The 20849-nt window shown below is 41.6% G+C and overlaps 1 protein-coding gene across 1 annotated transcript in view; it reads right to left on the reverse strand.

Annotated features, from left to right (window-relative positions):
• Positions 1-20849, reverse strand: part of LOC120985553 (thymidine phosphorylase) — a 92519-nt gene that overhangs the window by 20419 nt on the left and 51251 nt on the right. Inside the window, exons 2-5 of the mRNA XM_040413560.1 lie at positions 17265-17295; positions 15440-15562; positions 14171-14373; positions 10584-10682 (exon numbers count right to left, since the gene is read on the reverse strand). Coding sequence (XP_040269494.1) covers positions 10584-10682; positions 14171-14373; positions 15440-15562; positions 17265-17295 — 456 coding nt within the window. The remainder of the gene's footprint in view (positions 1-10583; positions 10683-14170; positions 14374-15439; positions 15563-17264; positions 17296-20849) is intronic.

The following is a 20849-nucleotide window of genomic DNA, read 5'->3' on the forward strand; positions in this document are numbered from 1 at the left end:
GGGTACAAGAGCAGGATCTGCCCCCCCCCCCCCCCTGTATAGATGCACCACTTCATATGGGGTTGAGTACTTCCTGCTTTTTAATACCACGCCAATTTGTAGTTTGTATTTTGAATTTTTTGGAGGTGTAGAAACTCCTAGTCTGAATGTGCCTTTATTTCCATCCACAGGCAGCATTCTGGTGCACATGTGAGGCCCAGGCTATATCAGCCAGTCTTGGGTGGGGCTCAGAGCTCTCTCCCTCCTCCCATTCTATGCATGGTCACATGCTGGAGGTTACTAGGAGATTGCTTTAAAAGGAACCTGTCACCAGTTTTATGGTGTCCTAACTAAGGGCAACATAAATAAGTGACTGATTCTCTTAGCAAAATGCTGGGTCACTTTCTTTAACCACCTCCGGACCGCTGTACGCACAGACGCGTCCTGGAGGTGGTTGATTTATTCCTCCTGGACGCGCCGGCGCGTCCTCTCGCGAGACGCGAGATTTCCTGTGAACGCGCACACAGGCGCGCGCGCTCACAGGAACGGAAGGTAAGAGAGTTGATCTCCAGCCTGCCAGCGGCGATCGTTCGCTGGCAGGCTGGAGATGTGTTTTTTTTAACCCCTAACAGGTATATTAGACGCTGTTTTGATAACAGCGTCTAATATACCTGCTACCTGGTCCTCTGGTGGTCCCCTTTGTTTGGATCGACCACCAGAGGACACAGGTAGCTCAGTAAAGTAGCACCAAGCACCACTACACTACACTACACCCCACCCCCGTCACTTATTAACCCCTTATTAGCCCCTGATCACCCCATATAGACTCCCTGATCACCCCCCTGTCATTGATTACCCCCCTGTCATTGATCAACCCCCTGTAAAGCTCCATTCAGACGTCCGCATGATTTTTACGGATCCACTGATAGATGGATCGGATCCGCAAAACGCATCCGGACGTCTGAATGAAGCCTTACAGGGGCGTGATCAATGACTGTGGTTATCACCCCATATAGACTCCCTGATCACCCCCCTGTCATTGATTACACCCCTGTCATTGATCACACCCCTGTAAAGCTCCATTCAGATGTCCGCATGATTTTTACGGATGCACTGATAGATGGATCGGATCCGCAAAACGCATCCGGACGTCTGAATGAAGCCTTACAGGGGCGTGATCAATGACTGTGGTGATCACCCCATATAGACTCCCTGATCACCCCCCTGTCATTGATTACCCCCCTGTCATTGATTACCCCCCTGTAAAGCTCCATTCAGATGTCCGCATGATTTTTACGGATGCACTGATAGATGGATCGGATCCGCAAAACGCATCCGGACGTCTGAATGAAGCCTTACAGGGGCATGATCAATGACTGTGGTTATCACCCCATATAGACTCCCTGATCACCCCCCTGTCATTGATTACACCCCTGTAAAGCTCCATTCAGATGTCCGCATGATTTTTACGGATGCACTGATAGATGGATCGGATCCGCAAAACGCATCCGGACGTCTGAATGAAGCCTTACAGGGGCATGATCAATGACTGTGGTTATCACCCCATATAGACTCCCTGATCACCCCCCTGTCATTGATTACACCCCTGTCATTGATCACACCCCTGTAAAGCTCCATTCAGATGTCCGCATGATTTTTACGGATGCACTGATAGATGGATCGGATCCGCAAAACGCATCCGGACGTCTGAATGAAGCCTTACAGGGGCATGATCAATGACTGTGGTTATCACCCCATATAGACTCCCTGATCACCCCCCTGTCATTGATTACACCCCTGTCATTGATCACACCCCTGTAAAGCTCCATTCAGATGTCCGCATGATTTTTACGGATGCACTGATAGATGGATCGGATCCGCAAAACGCATCCGGACGTCTGAATGAAGCCTTACAGGGGCGTGATCAATGACTGTGGTGATCACCCCATATAGACTCCCTGATCACCCCCCTGTCATTGATTACCCCCCTGTCATTGATTACCCCCCTGTAAAGCTCCATTCAGATGTCCGCATGATTTTTACGGATGCACTGATAGATGGATCGGATCCGCAAAACGCATCCGGACGTCTGAATGAAGCCTTACAGGGGCATGATCAATGACTGTGGTTATCACCCCATATAGACTCCCTGATCACCCCCCTGTCATTGATTACACCCCTGTCATTGATCACACCCCTGTAAAGCTCCATTCAGATGTCCGCATGATTTTTACGGATGCACTGATAGATGGATCGGATCCGCAAAACGCATCCGGACGTCTGAATGAAGCCTTACAGGGGCATGATCAATGACTGTGGTTATCACCCCATATAGACTCCCTGATCACCCCCCTGTCATTGATTACACCCCTGTCATTGATCACACCCCTGTAAAGCTCCATTCAGATGTCCGCATGATTTTTACGGATGCACTGATAGATGGATCGGATCCGCAAAACGCATACGGACGTCTGAATGAAGCCTTACACGGGCGTGATCAATGACTGTGGTTATCACCCCATGTAGACTCCCTGATCACCCCCCCGTCATTGATCACCCCCCCGTCATTGATCACCCCCCTGTCATTGATCACCCTCTGTAAGGCTCCATTCAGACATTTTTTTGGCCCAAGTTAGCGGAATTATTTTTTTTTTTTCTTACAAAGTCTCATATTCCACTAACTTGTGTCAAAAAATTAAATCTCACATGAACTCCCCATACCCCTCACGGAATCCAAATGCGTAAATTTTTTTAGACATTTATATTCCAGACTTCTTCTCACGCTTTAGGGCCCCTAGAATGCCAGGGCAGTATAAATACCCCACATGTGACCCCATTTCGGAAAGAAGACACCCCCAGGTATTCCGTGAGGGGCATATTGAGTCCATGAAAGATTGAAATTTTTGTCCCAAGTTAGCGGAACGGGAGACTTTGTGAGAAAAAAATTAAAAATATAAATTTCCGCTAACTTGTGCCAAAAAAAAAAAATTTCTATGAACTCGCCATGCCCCTCATTGAATACCTTGGGGTGTCTTCTTTCCAAAATGGGGTCACATGTGGGGTATTTATACTGCCCTGGCATTCTAGGGGCCCCAAAGCGTGAGAAGAATTCTGGTATCCAAATGTCTAAAAATGCCCTCCTAAATGGAATTTGGGCACCTTTGCGCATCTAGGCTGCAAAAAAGTGTCACACATCTGGTATCGCCGTACTCAGGAGAAGTTGGGGAATGTGTTTTGGGGTGTCATTTTACATATACCCATGCTGGGTGAGAGAAATATCTTGGTCAAATGCCAACTTTGTATAAAAAAATGGGAAAAGTTGTCTTTTGCCAAGATATTTCTCTCACCCAGCAAGGGTATATGTAAAATGACACCCCAAAACACATTCCCCAACTTCTCTTGAATACGGCGATACCACATGTGTGACACTTTTTTGCAGCCTAGGTGGGCAAAGGGGCCCATATTCCAAAGAGCACCTTTAGGATTTCACAGGTCATTTACCTACTTACCACACATTAGGGCCCCTGGAAAATGCCAGGGCAGTATAACTACCCCACAAGTGACCCCATTTTGGAAAGAAGACACCCCAAGGTATTCCGTGAGGGGCATGGCGAGTTCCTAGAATTTTTTATTTTTTGTCACAAGTTAGTGGAAAATGCTGATTTTTTATTTTTTTTTTTTCATACAAAGTCTCATATTCCACTAACTTGTGACAAAAAATAAAAACTTCCATGAACTCACTATGCCCATCAGCGAATACCTTGGGGTCTCTTCTTTCCAAAATGGGGTCACTTGTGGGGTAGTTATACTGCCCTGGCATTCTAGGGGCCCAAATGTGTGGTAAGGAGTTTGAAATCAAATTCTGTAAAAAATGACCTGTGAAATCCGAAAGGTGCTCTTTGGAATATGGGCCCCTTTGCCCACCTAGGCTGCAAAAAAGTGTCACACATCTGGTATCTCCGTACTCAGGAGAAGTTGGGGAATGTGTTTTGGGGTGTCATTTTACATATACCCATGCTGGGTGAGAGAAATATCTTGGCAAAAGACAACTTTTCCCATTTTTTTATACAAAGTTGGCATTTGACCAAGATATTTATCTCACCCAGCATGGGTATATGTAAAAAGACACCCCAAAACACATTCCTCAACTTCTCCTGAATACAGAGATACCAGATGTGTGACACTTTTTTGCAGCCTAGGTGGGCAAAGGGGCCCATATTCCAAAGAGCACCTTTCGGATTTCACATGTCATTTTTTACAGAATTTGATTTCAAACTCCTTACCACACATTTGGGCCCCTAGAATGCCAGGGCAGTATAACTACCCCACAAGTGACCCCATTTTGGAAAGAAGAGACCCCAAGGTATTCGCTGATGGGCATAGTGAGTTCATGGAAGTTTTTATTTTTTGTCACAAGTTAGTGGAATATGAGACTTTGTATGAAAAAAAATCAAAAAAAAAATCATCATTTTCCACTAACTTGTGACAAAAAATAAAAAATTCTAGGAACTTGCCATGCCCCTCACGGAATACCTTGGGGTGTCTTCTTTCCAAAATGGGGTCACTTGTGGGGTAGTTATACTGCCCTGGCATTCTAGGGGCCCAAATGTGTGGTAAGGAGTTTGAAATCAAATTCTGTAAAAAATGACCTGTGAAATCCGAAAGGTGCTCTTTGGAATATGGGCCCCTTTGCCCACCTAGGCTGCAAAAAAGTGTCACACATCTGGTATCTCCGTACTCAGGAGAAGTTGGGGAATGTGTTTTGGGGTGTCATTTTACATATACCCATGCTGGGTGAGAGAAATATCTTGGCAAAAGACAACTTTTCCCATTTTTTTATACAAAGTTGGCATTTGACCAAGATATTTATCTCACCCAGCATGGGTATATGTAAAAAGACACCCCAAAACACATTCCTCAACTTCTCCTGAATACAGAGATACCAGATGTGTGACACTTTTTTGCAGCCTAGGTGGGCAAAGGGGCCCATATTCCAAAGAGCACCTTTCGGATTTCACAGGTCATTTTTTACAGAATTTGATTTCAAACTCCTTACCACACATTTGGGCCCCTAGAATGCCAGGGCAGTATAACTACCCCACAAGTGACCCCATTTTGGAAAGAAGAGACCCCAAGGTATTCGCTGATGGGCATAGTGAGTTCATGGAAGTTTTTATTTTTTGTCACAAGTTAGTGGAATATGAGACTTTGTAAAAAAAAAAAAAAAAAAAATCATCATTTTCCGCTAACTTGTGACAAAAAATAAAAAGTTCTATGAACTCACTATGCCCATCAGCGAATACCTTAGGGTGTGTACTTTCCGAAATGGGGTCATTTGTGGGGTGTTTGTACTGTCTGGGCATTGTAGAACCTCAGGAAACATGACAGGTGCTCAGAAAGTCAGAGCTGCTTCAAAAAGCGGAAATTCACATTTTTGTACCATAGTTTGTAAACGCTATAACTTTTACCCAAACCATTTTTTTTTTTACCCAAACATTTTTTTTTTATCAAAGACATGTAGAACAATAAATTTAGAGCAAAATTTCTATATGGATCTCGTTTTTTTTGCAAAATTTTACAACTGAAAGTGAAAAATGTCATTTTTTTGCAAAAAAAATCGTTAAATTTCGATTAATAACAAAAAAAGTAAAAATGTCAGCAGCAATGAAATACCACCAAATGAAAGCTCTATTAGTGAGAAGAAAAGGAGGTAAAATTCATTTGGGTGGTAAGTTGCATAACCGAGCAATAAACGGTGAAAGTAGTGTAGGTCAGAAGTGTAAAAAGTGGCCTGGTCTTTCAGGGTGTTTAAGCACTGGGGGCTGAGGTGGTTAATTGACCCAGTCAATCTGCCAACATCTTGTATTGAAAAGCTCCAGCTCATAATGATGAGTCCTGAATATTCATGAGCTCCTGACTCTCCCCGCCTACCTGCTGCTGATTGACAGTTATTTTCCATATGAATCAGCAGCAGGTGGGCAGGGGAGTGGCTATAGCTCTGAAATAAATAAACGCTGGACTCACTGACATCACACTGGACTCAAATCAGCTCATTAGCATGCGGCATGTGGCATCTTTGTGTGTATATTATGAGGTAACCATCTGTCACACCAGTAAGTGAATACATCTAAGGTACTTTTTAGTAGTTAATGATTGTATATAATTAGTTAGATTATAATCAAATATCCACATGACAGGTTCCCTTTAAGTCGGACCTTGCGCTCCTGTAATTCGCCCACTGGCTCCTGGTATTGCCCATACGGCCCAAGTAGGTTTAGCGTTAGGTCCCGAGCTACTTAAGAAACCTTGGCACGGTGCTTGGGCTCAGACATGTCCTCCAAGCAGGATATGTTGGCTAATTCTCAATTTTACACCAGTACGAGGGTTAGTAAGACTGCAGAGTGCACTTGCCTTTGTTTTTGTTATATTATTTTTACTGTTTATCACATCCACACATTTACTATCCTGTGTAGGATGTCCATTGTGGTACTTGTGGTCCGCTGCAGGCATCCTCTATTGTATGAGTTTTTGCTGGGGATTGCCATTAGCAGCGGGCCACAAGTGCAGGATCTGTCCCCCCCCCCCCCCCCCCTGTATAGATGCACCACTGCATATGGGGTTGAGCACTTCCTGCTTTTTAATACCACGCCAATTTGTAGTTTGTATATAAAAAAAAAACATAAGAGGGGCAAAAAGAGGGAGTTAAAACATAACCTTTAATATTATATTTTAAGACTACTGGTGAAAATAACCCTAAAAAAAACAAAAGAGCACCATTTAGAATGCTTAAACGCTGTGGGACTGTGGTAATACTCCCAAAACGTAAAATTGAACGGTCTTACCGATGGTAGTGTGAGACAAACTTGTAAAAAGGACCGTCGGCCACCCAGTTGAACAGTTTAGCTTTCCAGTATTTCTTGTGGTCGACAGGTCGTCGTCTCGTTTGGTCGTCTTTACAAGGCCCTGTGTGGACACGGCAGGAACAAATGTCCCTAGATGACCCTGTTAAAAGGGAGGGGGACTATATGCACCCTATCTGTCTACACAGAGCACCCGCCCCGAAAGGGGGGACCCCGTCCGGATCACTTTCCCTGACCCGGGCAGAGTCCCTAATCAACCCTATAAGGTAATTCCCGACGTGTCACGTTTCATGTGGTCAATCATCAGGGGAGATATACCCCTGGATTTGATAAATAGGTGACACCCTTACAGTCAGTGGACAGAAGGAAAGGAAAAGTATCGGAGTTGCTGCAAGCCCATCAGTGGAGGGGCGCAGTCTGGGGAAATAGGCCCCCAGTCTGGTTGCATAGTACAGGCGAACTGTACATTTGTTCCTGCCGTGTCCACACAGGGCCTTGTAAAGACGACCAAGCGAGACGATGACCTGTCGACCACAAGAAATACTGGAACGCTAAACTGTTCAACTGGGTGGCCGACGGTCCTTTTTACAAGTTTGTCTCACACTACCATCGGTAAGACCGTTCAATTTTACGTTTTGGGAGTATTACCACAGTCCCACAGCGTTTAAGCATTCTACATGGTGCGCTTTTGTTTTTTTATCCATTAAGGTGCTTTTCACCAGTAGTCTTAAAATATAATATTAAAGGTTATGTTTTAACTCCCTCTTTTTGCCCCTCTTATGTTTTTTTTTTTTATATATTGCATGGAGTGGATATAACATAAATGCTTAAGATAGGAATACATCTTTAAAGAAAAAAATTGTACAAACGTGAAAAAAAATTGTTGGTACCCTATTGTTGAAGAAAGAAAAACCAACAATGGTCACTGAAATAACTTGCAAAAAAAACAATGAATGAGTCAAACATTGCTTTTGAATTGTGGTTCAACAGAATAATAAACAAATAAAACTGGCCTGGGCAAAAATTATGTACCCCTAGAAAAGAATTTTACCATTGGGACATGTTAAACTAAGGTGTTAGTATCACAGGTGTCTTCAAACTTTTTATCAGTCAGTCTGCCTATTTCAAGGGTTAAAAGTAGTCACTGGGCTGTTTGGTATCATTGTGTATAGCAGCCCGAACATGGACCAATGAAAGCTAAGGAGAGAGTTGTCTCAGGAGATTAGAATGAAAATTATAGACAAACATGTTATAGGTAAAGGCTATAAGACCATCTCCAGACAGCTTTATGTTCCTGGACTGTAGCCAACCTCCCTGGACGTGACTGCAAAAGGAAAATTGATGACAAATTGAAGAGATGGATAAGGCTACTTTCACACCAGCATTTCTGCTGGATCTGTCAATGATCAGCAGAAAAGCTTCCGTCATGATAATACAACCGTCTGCATCCGTTATGAACGGATCCGATTGTATTATCTCTAAAATAGCCATGACAGATCCGTCTCTAAAACCATTGAAGAGATGGATAAGGCTACTTTCACACCAGCATTTCTGCTGGATCAGTCAAGGATCAGCAGAAAAGCTTCTGTCATGATAATACAACCGTCTGCATCCGTTATGAACGGATCCGATTGTATTATCTCTAAAATAGCCATGACAGATCCGTCTCTAAAACCATTGTAAGTCAATGGGGGACAGATATGTTTTCTTTTGTGTCCGAGAAAACGTATCTGTCCCCATTGACTTACATTGTGTGTCATGACGGATCCGTCTTGCTCCGCACCACATCGCGGACAAAAAAACACTGCTTGCAGCGTTATTCTGTGCGTGATGGGTACGCAACCAAACTGAATGGAATGCATTCTGGTGCACTCCGTTTCGTGACAATGAATGGGGCCAAAACGGAAACATTTTCCGGCGCTATAGAAATCCTGTGACGGATCTCAATAGCGGAAAGAGAAAGAACAGATGGTAACCAAAGGGCCTAGAACAACTTCCAAAGAGATTAGAGGTGAACTCCAAGGTACATTAGTGTCAGATCGCACCATCAGTCGATGTTGTGGCCAAAGTGGACTAAATAGAAAACTACCATGGAGGAAACCACTGTTGAATTCAAATCATAAAAAAGTGAGACTAGAATTTATCAAAATGCATATTGACAAGCCAAAAAGCTTTCAAGTGAATGTACTTTTGACAGATGAGACTGGAATGTTTTGGCAAATCACATCAGTGTTCACAGATGCAAAAGTGAAGGATACAAAGAAAAGAACATTTTACCTACTGTGAAACATGGAGGAGGCTCATTTATGTTTTGGGGCTGCTTTGCCGCATTTGTCACAGGGTGTCTTGAATCCGGGCAGGGTACAATGGAATCTCATGACTATCAAGGAATTCTGAAGCGAAATGTGAGGCCCAGTGTCAGAAAGCTTGGTCTCAGGCGTAGGTTATGGTCCTCCAACAGGATAATGACTCAAAACACACAGCTAAAAACATCCAAGAAAGCGCCTTTGCACACGACCGTATGCCCTCTGAGACATACGGTCCGTGAGCGGGCCATATGTCCCAGAGCGGCATTGATCGTGCGCACGGGAGCACACAGCATCATAGATTACAATGATGCTGTGGACGTCGGTCCGCCCGCGGGACTATTGTTCCGCACTCATAAGATCATATGAGGCAAAGGCTAAAAGCAAAGGACTGGACTATTCTGAAGGGGCCTTCTACGAGCCCTGATCTAAATCCTATTGAACATCTGTGGAAAGAGCTGAAGCATACAGTCTGGAGAAGGCATCCTTCATACCTGAGACAGCTGGAGCAGTTTTTGTCAGTTTCAAGTTATTTCAGTGACCCTTGTGGGTTTTTCTTTCGTTAAAGGGGTTCTCTGGGAAAGAGAAGAATGAAAATACTGAAAAAACATGTTATTACAAAAAAACTCTTAAATGCCCTTAATTATATATAATGGCTCATTTAGTCTAGGGGACAATCAGTGGAGGATCTAAAATGGCAGCTCTTAGATTTATGATCATAAAATCCGTCCTTCTCGTGACACTGCAGGACGGCCGGTGTGAGAAAGCAGAGCACAGAGCCCTATGTAAAGTCTGTCGGTATAAACACTGTAAAGCTGTATATTATGTGCAGATGACAGCTGAGATAATGCTCCGCTGTGTCCCTGTGGTTCAGAAAGCAGTTTTCCTCAGCCCGTACTCGCAGGCTGAAGTGTTTTGTAATGACGGCCCTCCCCCTACAGTAGCGTATCTGGTCCTCATTCCTACCCTTCAGCCTCCGAGTACGGGATGAGGAAAACTCCCTTCTGAAGCACAGGGACACAGCGGAGCAGTTATCTCAGCTGTCATTTGCACATAATGTACAGCTTCACAGTGCCGAGACCGGCAGACTTTACATAGTGTCAGGAGTGTCAGGAGAAGGACGGATTTTGTGATCATAAATCTTAGAGCCGCCATTTTAGCTCATTCACTGATTGTCCCCTAGACTAAACGAGCCGTTCTAAATAATTAAAGGCATTTAAGAGTTTATTTATAATAACATGTTTTTTCAGTATCTTAATTTTTATCTTTAACAGAGAACCCCTGTAACAGAAGGGTACCAACAATTTTTTATCCACGTCTGTGTATATTTGATTTCTCTATTAAATCTTTAAATATTTGATTATGTCATTGTAGACGCCTTCTTTTTTTATCTGTTTACTGACACTTCACGTTAACTTGATTTTTTTTCTTCATGTACCTGTTCTGGGCTCTGCTGTGTGCTGAAACCTGGAATAGACTCCAGCTTATCCAAAGTTCCTCCAGTGTGCCCTAGTCCTCGCCCACTGATCATTGGAACCTTACACAAAGACAACAAGACAGTTTAGGAATGGAGGGGCGTAATATGCAATCATCAATCTATGTTGGATCAGAAAGGCCATGGAGATAATCTCTTATTTGTACATGTGACATTGTCTAAGTAAGACAACAAATGACACATCATGCTCCAAACTGTTTTCTGATGGAATTCCTATATATGTTCAATGTCATGGGTGGACTGGGAACTTAAAATGCCCTGGAAAAAAAAACTAAAAGTGGCCTCATGTTGTAGGTGGGTCCAAATTGACAGAAGGTAGGGCCAACACAAATAGGCAGGGACAACAGAAGTAGGCGGGGCCAGCAATACTGTAGTGCAAAATACCGCCTCAACAGAAGCTAATACCACAGTTCAGAACAGTGCCTCGCCACAGTATTTAACTGTATCACTGTCTTGAGGACAGGAGGCACCTGTGGCTGCTGGCCTAATTAATGCCGAGAGCATCAGACCATTATGTACCTGGCCAGCAGCCGTGAGGAGAGCTCAGGCAGTCCCATAAGTATCGGTCCACCAGGAAATTTCTCTGTGAGGTCTATGGCCAATCCGCCCCTGCAGGTGTTGCTATGATGTACAAATCATCTTTAAGATATCAGATTTTATAGGCCTTAAATAAAAATTTCTGAACTGAAATCAGACAATGTTATTGTCTGACTAACGAAATGTAGAAGGGCACTCAGCATAAGGAGTCACATCGAATCATGGAAGTTCAAACAATACGATTTATTGAACACGTCTAAAATAGACAATAAAACTAGTATGGTAAAAACAGCACTATATCAACACACCATAAAACATAACATAAAAGCAAATATCAGCAATGTCATGCATAAAATAGAGAGGGGGAACTCTACAAATAAAATGTCCAATACCACAAAAAACCGCAGGTCAACGTTAAAGGTGAGGTGTATTCCTAGATATGCAATTGTGGGAATTTTCGATATTTCGAATTAATTATTTTGGGTTAAATAATCGTCTTAGCGAAATATTTAATTTGAAATATCGAAAATTCCCACAATTGCATATCTAGGAATACAACTCACCTTTAACGTTGACCTGTGTTTTTTTGTGGTATTGGACATTTTATTTGTAGAATTCCCCCTCTCTATTTTATGCATGACATTGCTGATATTTGCTTTTATGTTATGATTTATGGTGTGTTGATATAGTGCTGTTTTTACCATACTAGTTTTATTGTCTATTTTAGACGTGTTCAATAAATCGTATTGTTTGAACTTCCATGATTCGATGTGACTCCTTATGCTGAGTGCCCTTCTACATTTCTTTCTTATAACATTTCTTTATTATATTTTTTCTACCTCTTGATTTGGGTGCATCAATTGCAGTTCGAGCACCATAGCAATCCTAAAGCAGGGTGAGCCGCCCCATCCAATTTCTTGCATTGTCTGACTAACACCCAAATGTACAGGTATTAAAGGGAACCTGTTATGTTAAACATGGTATTTGAGCTGCAGGCAGCTTGTTATAGAGCAGGAGGAGCTGAGCAGACTGATATATGGTTTTATGGGAAAATATTCAGTAAAATTTTTAATTTATACATTTAAATTCCTGCTCATTCTGGTCAAGCAGGTGGTCCTATCAGTGATTGACAGCTACTTCTGTATACAAAGTCATAGATGGAAGGCTGTCAATCACTGATAGGACCGTCTACTTGACTTCAAAGTCAAGAATGAGCAGGACGTTAAATAGTGAAATACAAGTTATATTGAATCATTTCCCATAAAACTATGTGTCAATCTGCTCAGCTTCTCCTGCTCTCTAACATGCTGCCTGCAGATTGCACTACAGTTTCACAGTGACAGGTTCCTGTTAAGATGATGAAATGCTACAAACGAATGAAATCTTTGCAGTGTATTCACCAGTATTATTGGAGTTGTAACTATAGGCATCTAGGGCTAATGGCTCATCCACACAAACGTATTTTCTTTCCGTGTCCGTTCCGGTTTTTTTTGTAGACCGTATGCGTGACCTTTCATTTCAATGGGTCCGCAAAAAAAGCCCCAGAAGTTACTCCGTGTGCATTCCGTTTCCATATGTCAATTCCGCAAAAAAACAGAACACGTCCTATTATTGTCCGCATCAGGGACAAGGATAGGACTGTTCTATTAGGGGCCAGCTGTTCCGTTCCGCAAAATATGGAATACACACAAGCATCATCCGTATTTTTTGTGGATCCATTTTTTGCAGACCGCAAAATACATACGGTCGTGTACATGAGCATTAAGAGTGTGGTGGCCCCTCCCCCATCATAAAAAGGTAACTTTTGCCCGAGTATTTTTTTTTTCAGTTAATGGTAGTGAGGACATTAAAGTAACACAAAATTATACTCCGTGTTACACACACACACACACACCAAGTTCTAGTACCGCTGCTCCGATCTTCCCTGCTACTGCAGCCATGAAGTAATGTAGTGACTGCAGAGATGATGTGCCTGCATTCTGCACTCGACTACTGCAGCCAATCACTGAATTCAGCAGTACACAACACAAGACCGCTGAGGCTATTGATTGGCTGCAGTGGTCACATGCTGTACATAGCTATGTTACCGCTGCAGCCTTGCATATAAGCATTGCGAGAAGGACCAGAGCTGCGACAGTGGAAACAATGTAGAGATAACAAGTTAGTTTAGACTCATTATGATGAGGTTTAGTGGCTTTTGGCAAGCTTTTTAATAACTCGGACAACCCCTTTAACACATTTTAGAAGTGATAATGCAAATTAACACAAAAGAAGTGTAAAAATACATTCACAATTACGGATGCAGGACTACAGCTACAATATGATTGCCATCAATACATACATAGTAGTGTTATAACACAAACATCGATAATACTATTAACTTGTACACATACATAGTACCACTATACCACATATATACACTATACTGCACACATACGTTGTTTCCATACCACACACATACTGTTTAGTACTGCTATCTGATCCATACGTGCATGCACATTATATAGGAACATGCATAAATATACATGATAAAAACATACACACTAACCCCTTCGGGACCCAGCAGAAGCTATAACTCTTTTTTTCCGTTCACATAGCTGTATGAGGGCTTGTTTTTTTGCAGGACAAGATGCAATTTCGATTGGCAATATTTCTTTCTAACAAAGCTAGAACCAGCCCTGTACCCCACATGGATACAGAGATCTCCACATTCATTGCTCCAATTAATTCTGCTAGCGGAAAGCTCGGGGGCATGTCCTTCCTGCTGCAGCTCTCTCCCTGTAAGTGCCACAGCTTCTAACAGTAGATATGACTGGTGACTGCTGAATATTTAAACTGAGTGCAGGTTGGTTTGAAAAATGTAGAATATGTTTTGTAGAACAACCCCTTTTAGAGTTGTTATTAGCAGAATGTTATATTTTGGCAGCAGTACTGAATGTCTGGTACTCTGTTGCTATAAATGTGAGGATGCATTGACGCACATTGGACAATACCTTGCAACCACAGGCAGCGAGTGCTGGAGCCAACGGTAGGCTTACTTTGTCCCCAACTCCTCCTGTAGAATGTTTGTCAACTAACAAACCTTTCCATTTCTCTGGCCATTCTAGTACACTGCCAGAGTCCACCATTGCCTTTGTCAGTGTCATGGTTTCTTCTGGGTTCATTTCTTTAAGACGAATTGCCATAAGGAGAGCGCCTACAGATACAAACAGAGAGTGTGCCATATGTTGTACACAATGAATGAATGCTCCACATTTTGTCAGCATCCACATTTTTTTTTCTTTTTAAGTTTATTTTATTAACCTTTATCCATTTTTGTTTTATCCTTTAATTTTCCAGAATTTGCTGAACAGAGCATGGAGTCCACATCACCTTAAAAGGGCTGCAAGCACTGGTGCCTTCTCAAACAGCTGATCGCTGGAGGTCCAATCAGATACTGAAAACCTATCTTGAGGTTATAATGTCTCGGAAAACTCCTTTATGTATGGGTTGCTCTATAAGCAAGAAATAGTAGAGCATGCAACTTATGATGCTCTATATCACTTTCTCATTGAAAGATACACTACCTTAATATTCTGTAACTTTATAGATTTGCCACAAAGCAGAATAAAAAAAATTCTAATTTAGCTTTTCCTAGTGGTGGCTTCATCCATATATAATACACTGTATGAGACAGACTTAGAGCTGTATGGGGGGATTTATCACTTTATTTGAGCCATTTGTTTAGGGGTAATCATCCCGAAACAGCTGTCTGCAGAAGAGATGCTGGCTTAATTATTATCAAGTCACGTTTCAAGGCCTGTTTAAAAAGGTCAGACATTGACTTATAGGATAGCTGCCTTACATCTGCCTTACTTTACAAATTCCCTCTTCCCAGAATTTCAAAGGAGCATTGCCTGGGATATAAGACTCTGCACACCGTTTAGGCGCTCTCCATAATGAGATATCGTATTCTCTAAATCCTGACCTAGGCTTATCACCCTCTGCCAGTTGCAGCTAATGATAGTGAAGGCAGTCACACAAAAATCCAGCAGGTTGCATTGTTGCGACCACATTTAATAACATTAGGTGGTATGTAGTAGCGCACCCCTAAGATCCTATGTCATGTGACTACATGTCACAGTGTAGCCATATCCTAAATTATTTGTACTGTGTGGATGCCTCCAAATTTAACGGGGAATTTTTTGGAGTTGTATAAGGTCTTAAGAGAGAACTATATACCACAGATATATTTCCATTAACACTTTGTATTGATCCGTTACCTAGCTGACAATCCTGAGCTTGGCCAGTTGTTGTTGCTTTTACCACATGTCGAATCTCTTGTGGGGACAGTTTCAATCCGTCACGTTTCTTTGCAATTATATCAGCAATGCTAAACATTTCATCTTAGAAAAAGAAAAAACAAAACAAAAGTACATTGCAATATAAAAGGGGTGATTCAAAGTATTTATGGTATGTGATATACTTTGCATGTCATTTCAAATTTTTACTTACGGTTGTCAAGAAATTCTAGCACTGATACACAGAGCAACGTACAGTCATTGCCCATTTACAAGCAGCAATTATCACCTCTGTATGAGGATGAACGAACGCAACTATGCTACTACCAATTTATTTGACAAAATAGGGCAGCCACTGGAAATCTGAATATTAGACTTCTTTTACATCTGCGTTTAACTGATCTGGCAGGGTGTTTGCTGCACAGAAATGAGAGTTTTTGGTGCCAGCAGAATGACATGATGAATGAGCATTTCATTGTTCATCAGATGATCGCTGACATCTTTTACACAGACCAGACTCATCTCCGATAATCTGCCAATCATTGGACCATGTAAAAGGACCATTACTAGGAATTTTAGTTGACAGTAGCAATCAGTGTCAGGCGGCTTTTGCCAAGACCAGTAAGAAGTGGTAGATGAGGTTTCATACTGATAAATGTAAGGTTATGCACATGGGAAGGAATAATGCAAGTCACCAGTACATACTAAATGGTAAAATGTCAGGCAGCTGCTGCCAAGGCCAATAAGATAATAGGTTGCATCAAAAGGGGCATAGATGCCTGTGATGAGAACATAGTCCTACCACTTTACAAATCACTAGTCAGACCACACGTGGAGTACTGTGTACAGTTCTGGGCTCCTGTGAACAAGGCAGACATAGCAGAGCTGGAGAGGGTTCAAAGGAGGGCAACTAAAGTAATAACTGGAATGGATGGACTACAGTACCCTGAAATTATCAAAATTACGGTTATTCACTTTAGAAAAAAGAAGACTAAGGGAAGATCTAATAGCTATGTATAAATATATCAGGGGTCAGTACAGAGATCTATCCCATCATCTATTTATCCCCAGGACTGTAACTGTGATGAGGGGACATCCTCTGCGTCTGGAGGAAAGAAGGTTTGTACACAAACATAGGAGAGGATTCTTTACGGTAAGAGCAGAGAGACTATGGAACTCTCTGCCTGAGGAGGTGGTGATGGTGAGTACAATAAAAGAATTCAAGAGGGGCCTGGATGTATTTCTGGAGCTTAATAATATTACAGGCTATAGCTACTAGAGAGGGGTCGTTGATCCAGGGAGTTATTCTGATTGCCTTATTGGAGTCGGGAATGAATTTTTTTCTCCTTAAGTGGGGAAAATTGTCTTCTATTTCACATTTTTTTTTTGCCTTCCTCTGGATCAACTTGCAGGATAACAGGCCGAACTGGATGGAGAAATATCTTTTTTAAGCCTTACAAACTACTGTATGTTACTGTGTTACTCTCCCATAGCTTTCCTTGTAGCCCATCTCATTTACAAGTTACCATAAACACCTCAGCAGACACTGGAAATCTGAACATTAAGGAGTTAATGTAACTAATATTTTATTGAGATTAATATAATAACTAAAATGAAGGCATGACAAAATATAATAACAAAGCAGAGTGAAAAAATTTACCTTTCAACAAGGTGAATTCCTATTCCTTCCAGATCACCTAAGAACCAATCTGGCAAGCAACATAGATAGACTATCCTAATATATATCAGTGCATGGATACTCCTTACTTTATACTGTCCATAAAAGGCTGAAAATGAAAAATCATACCTCCGCTTCCAGGAACTGATATGGACGACATCTGAAAAACAAGAGGAAATAAAAGACGGTTAATACCAATGTCCTTCACTGCATAAATGGTTTATTTTTCCAACGGTGAATAAATATTTATGTTGCAATAGTAGAACATTTTATGAGCCCTGTGTAACCTGCGAGCTGAGGTAACACACGGTTAGAAAGACATTCAATTTTCCACTTGGGCAAGACTCAGCCAGTATTTCAGAAGCTGCTTGCTGTATTACAGTGGTCCAGTCATTATTGTGTTCAGTAGCTCAGATGAAGGGTCTATGTGTAAATATCTGGAGTGCTGCCCGGGGCTGCCTAAAAAGAATACTTAAAGAGGACCTGTCACCACTCCTGACATGCCTGGCTTAATAGCTTCATGCATTCCCCATGTAATAACAATTCTGGAGCATCTATTCTTATGGCTTTATGTTGTGCCGTTCCTTTATTATTTCTACTAGAAGTTATGAATGAATTGCTAACAGTCTGCAGTAAGGGTACAGAGGGGTGGTAACACAGTTTGACAATGGCAGCACTGAATGGATAGAGTAAGACTGTGCAGGTACACCCCCCCAACTGGTTACCTCCCCTCTGTACCCTTACTGCAGACTGCTAGCAATTCATTCATAGCTTCTAGTAAAAATAATAAAGGAATGGCACAACATAGAGTCATAGTAATAGACGCTCCAGAATTGTTAATACATGGGGAATGCAAGTAGTTACTACAACAGACATGTCAGGAGTGGTGACAGGTCCTCTTTAATCATTTTTTCTGCCAATTAAAACCAGATTGCGACACATATCCTTTTCTTCTAATCTGTTTTTATTTTATTTTTTAATTCTATTTCATGAATATGATGATGAAGTCTGTCCATCTTGCCTGAGCTATTCTTGATAGCAGTTAGAGAGATGCTTTACAGCAGCCACCATGGACCTCATTGACTTCTATGGGGTGTTTTCTAGGCATGCTCTGTGACCTGTGCAGAGGTCAGGAGGCAGAAGATAAACTTTAACAACCACCCATTGTGAATGGGGGATCCTTTGTTATCTATATATAGGAGGTTATATCTGTCATTGTAATCCTGCCTCTTATGATAATGAGATGACTGCTAAAAAGTAATCTGCACAGACCAAGAAGTGTTGCCTAAATATTAGGCTTAGTGGCCAGTGTGAGGACTGCAGGATTTCAGCATTTTTTTATATATAGGTAGTGACATGGAAAATTAAAAATAACATCATCAAAAATTATTTGAAAATATATTTAACATAAAAACTTGATTTAAACAATGTCATTTTCTGATCACACATTCCCTTTAACATTGTAATGAAATGTTCTATGTATGCATTTGCTGATTTTATAGTCTAAAGAAAACTGGTTTGCCAGGCACAAAACTCCCCGTGTTTTAGGGTTATATATTTTGGCTTGGAATTAGTTAGCGTACATAGGATTAGTAACATAGTTTATAAGGCTGAAAAAAACATCTGTCCATCCAGTTCAGCCTGTTATCCTGAAAGTTGATCCAGAGGATTGTAAACAACCTCTATAATTATTATTTGGAAAATACTGTATTGAACTCTATTGTCCCAGATGATAGCATGCTGCCAGTCGATACACCAGAGCAAAAGAAACTGTTCTGCAAAATGTCTTAAATAAACTAAGATATTTGTGTTACAGAAACTATGATATTTGCATAGTGCAGCCTGTAGCTGGCCAGCTAAGACCTGTCCTAGGTTGCTAATACGGCTTATATGTGTATACAGCTAAACCTGCTAATAACCTTAATACAGTTTCTATGTTTATATGTTAAAGACAAAAGTTATTTACTGGGACTTCATGTTTTTTGGATGTCATGTAACAGTTATATATTGTGTTCACAGAAGCAGAAAATATAATATGCCTTTAAGATTCATTATTCATGAATGTAAGGTAAGCTCAATGACACAGCAGAAACAACAGAAAGCATAGAGTTAAACTGTTGTTACTGCCCAGAAGTCTTGACCAATCATAGCCAGCCTCACACTGAGCAGGAGTCTTGACCAATCACAGCCAGCCTTACACACAGCCTGTGTGGGAAATCCCCTAGCTGGAATCATTATTCACCAGAGAGAGGAGCTGAACAGACACACAGTTCCAGTCATAGTTCAGTTTTATGGGAACAAGAGGCCAAAATAGGTATTTAGAACAATTTGGTGGAACTGTAAGTAAACATACATAACTGGTTCAGTATACAGTTCTAATCACATATAATGCTCCTATTGTTAGTATTGTGATTAGAACTGAACCAGTTATGTATATTTACTTACAGTTCCACCAAATTGCGACCAAATTGCAATCTGCAAACTGCTCAAAGCAATTATATAGAACAAACTGCTCAAAACAATTGTATAGAGCAAACTGCAAACCAGGTTGAGCAAGTAGAACTATTGGTTAAACCTCAGATATACCTCTCAGAGAGATCATAACGTGCTTAAATAACTTAAAGTGAGAGTACAGATACTGAAGAGAAAAATATATCCACCATGTTATGTTGAATAACAAGATTGAACAGTTGAACCACCATCTTATGCATACTGCCATTTTGGGATACTTTATTCAACACATGTTATGTACATGGACTATCTGCTTCAGAGGCGGCAGTGTTATATATGAAGAAAAGTTGAAGTTAATAAAGAAGTTATTTCAAGCATTTGGTGTGCTCTTTACACCTACTGTTTCCATAGAACAGCGCTAGAGGAATTACAGAGTAATAGTCTGGTTGGACTAAAAGGTTAGGGATATCAAAATTCTTCTAATGCCACAGTGCAAAAGACACTTCATAGCGCTGCGCCTGCCACATTGAAACTATTACCGTCAGAGGGCGAAGCTATAGCACTCCTCAACTTGCACAGTAAAGAGCGCATTAGAGCAGCGGAGCTGTTCCCTGGGTGAGCAAGCAAAGACACCACCATAGAGGCCATAGAACGTGTGCATTAGTCAAACTGCAGCCGACTTTTAAAGTGGCAGAACGGCGAAGGCAAAATAGTCAGAGAAAGAGTGCCAACCCTCCTGCGATCCCTAGAGAGAAAAAGAGACACATGGTGGGAGGCCAAAGTCCAGAGCTAGAGTGCCCGCACCGCTATCCACGAAGAGGCCATGTACTGCAGCCAGCTAATTTCCCGCCTCTAGGCCTAAAGCCTGCAGCAGCGTATCCAAGCCAGCGCATCGCATGTCAGCACAAAGAATTGCAAGTCAGCACAGAACATTGCAAGCAGCGTATCCAAGCCAGCGCATCGCAAGTCATCACAAAGCAGAGCATCGCAAGTCTGTACAGAGCATCGCAAGTCTGCACGGAGCATCGCAAGTCATCGCAGAACATCGCAAGTCAGTGCAATCATCGCAACACAGCAAGAAAAGACACGTCTCCTTTAAGACTAACATTTGTTCCTGCTCTTCAGAATAAGGTCAGAGCTTTCCTTTTATTACTTATCATTGCACATAGGTTTTGGCATAAAGAGACATTTTTTGTGTTCAGAAATAAGAGACTTTAAAGTAAAACAAAGGACAGTTTGTAGTACACAGACTCTAAAATATTT

This window comes from Bufo bufo, chromosome 1 (assembly GCF_905171765.1).
Source record: "Bufo bufo chromosome 1, aBufBuf1.1, whole genome shotgun sequence".
Lineage (NCBI taxonomy): Eukaryota > Metazoa > Chordata > Amphibia > Anura > Bufonidae > Bufo > Bufo bufo.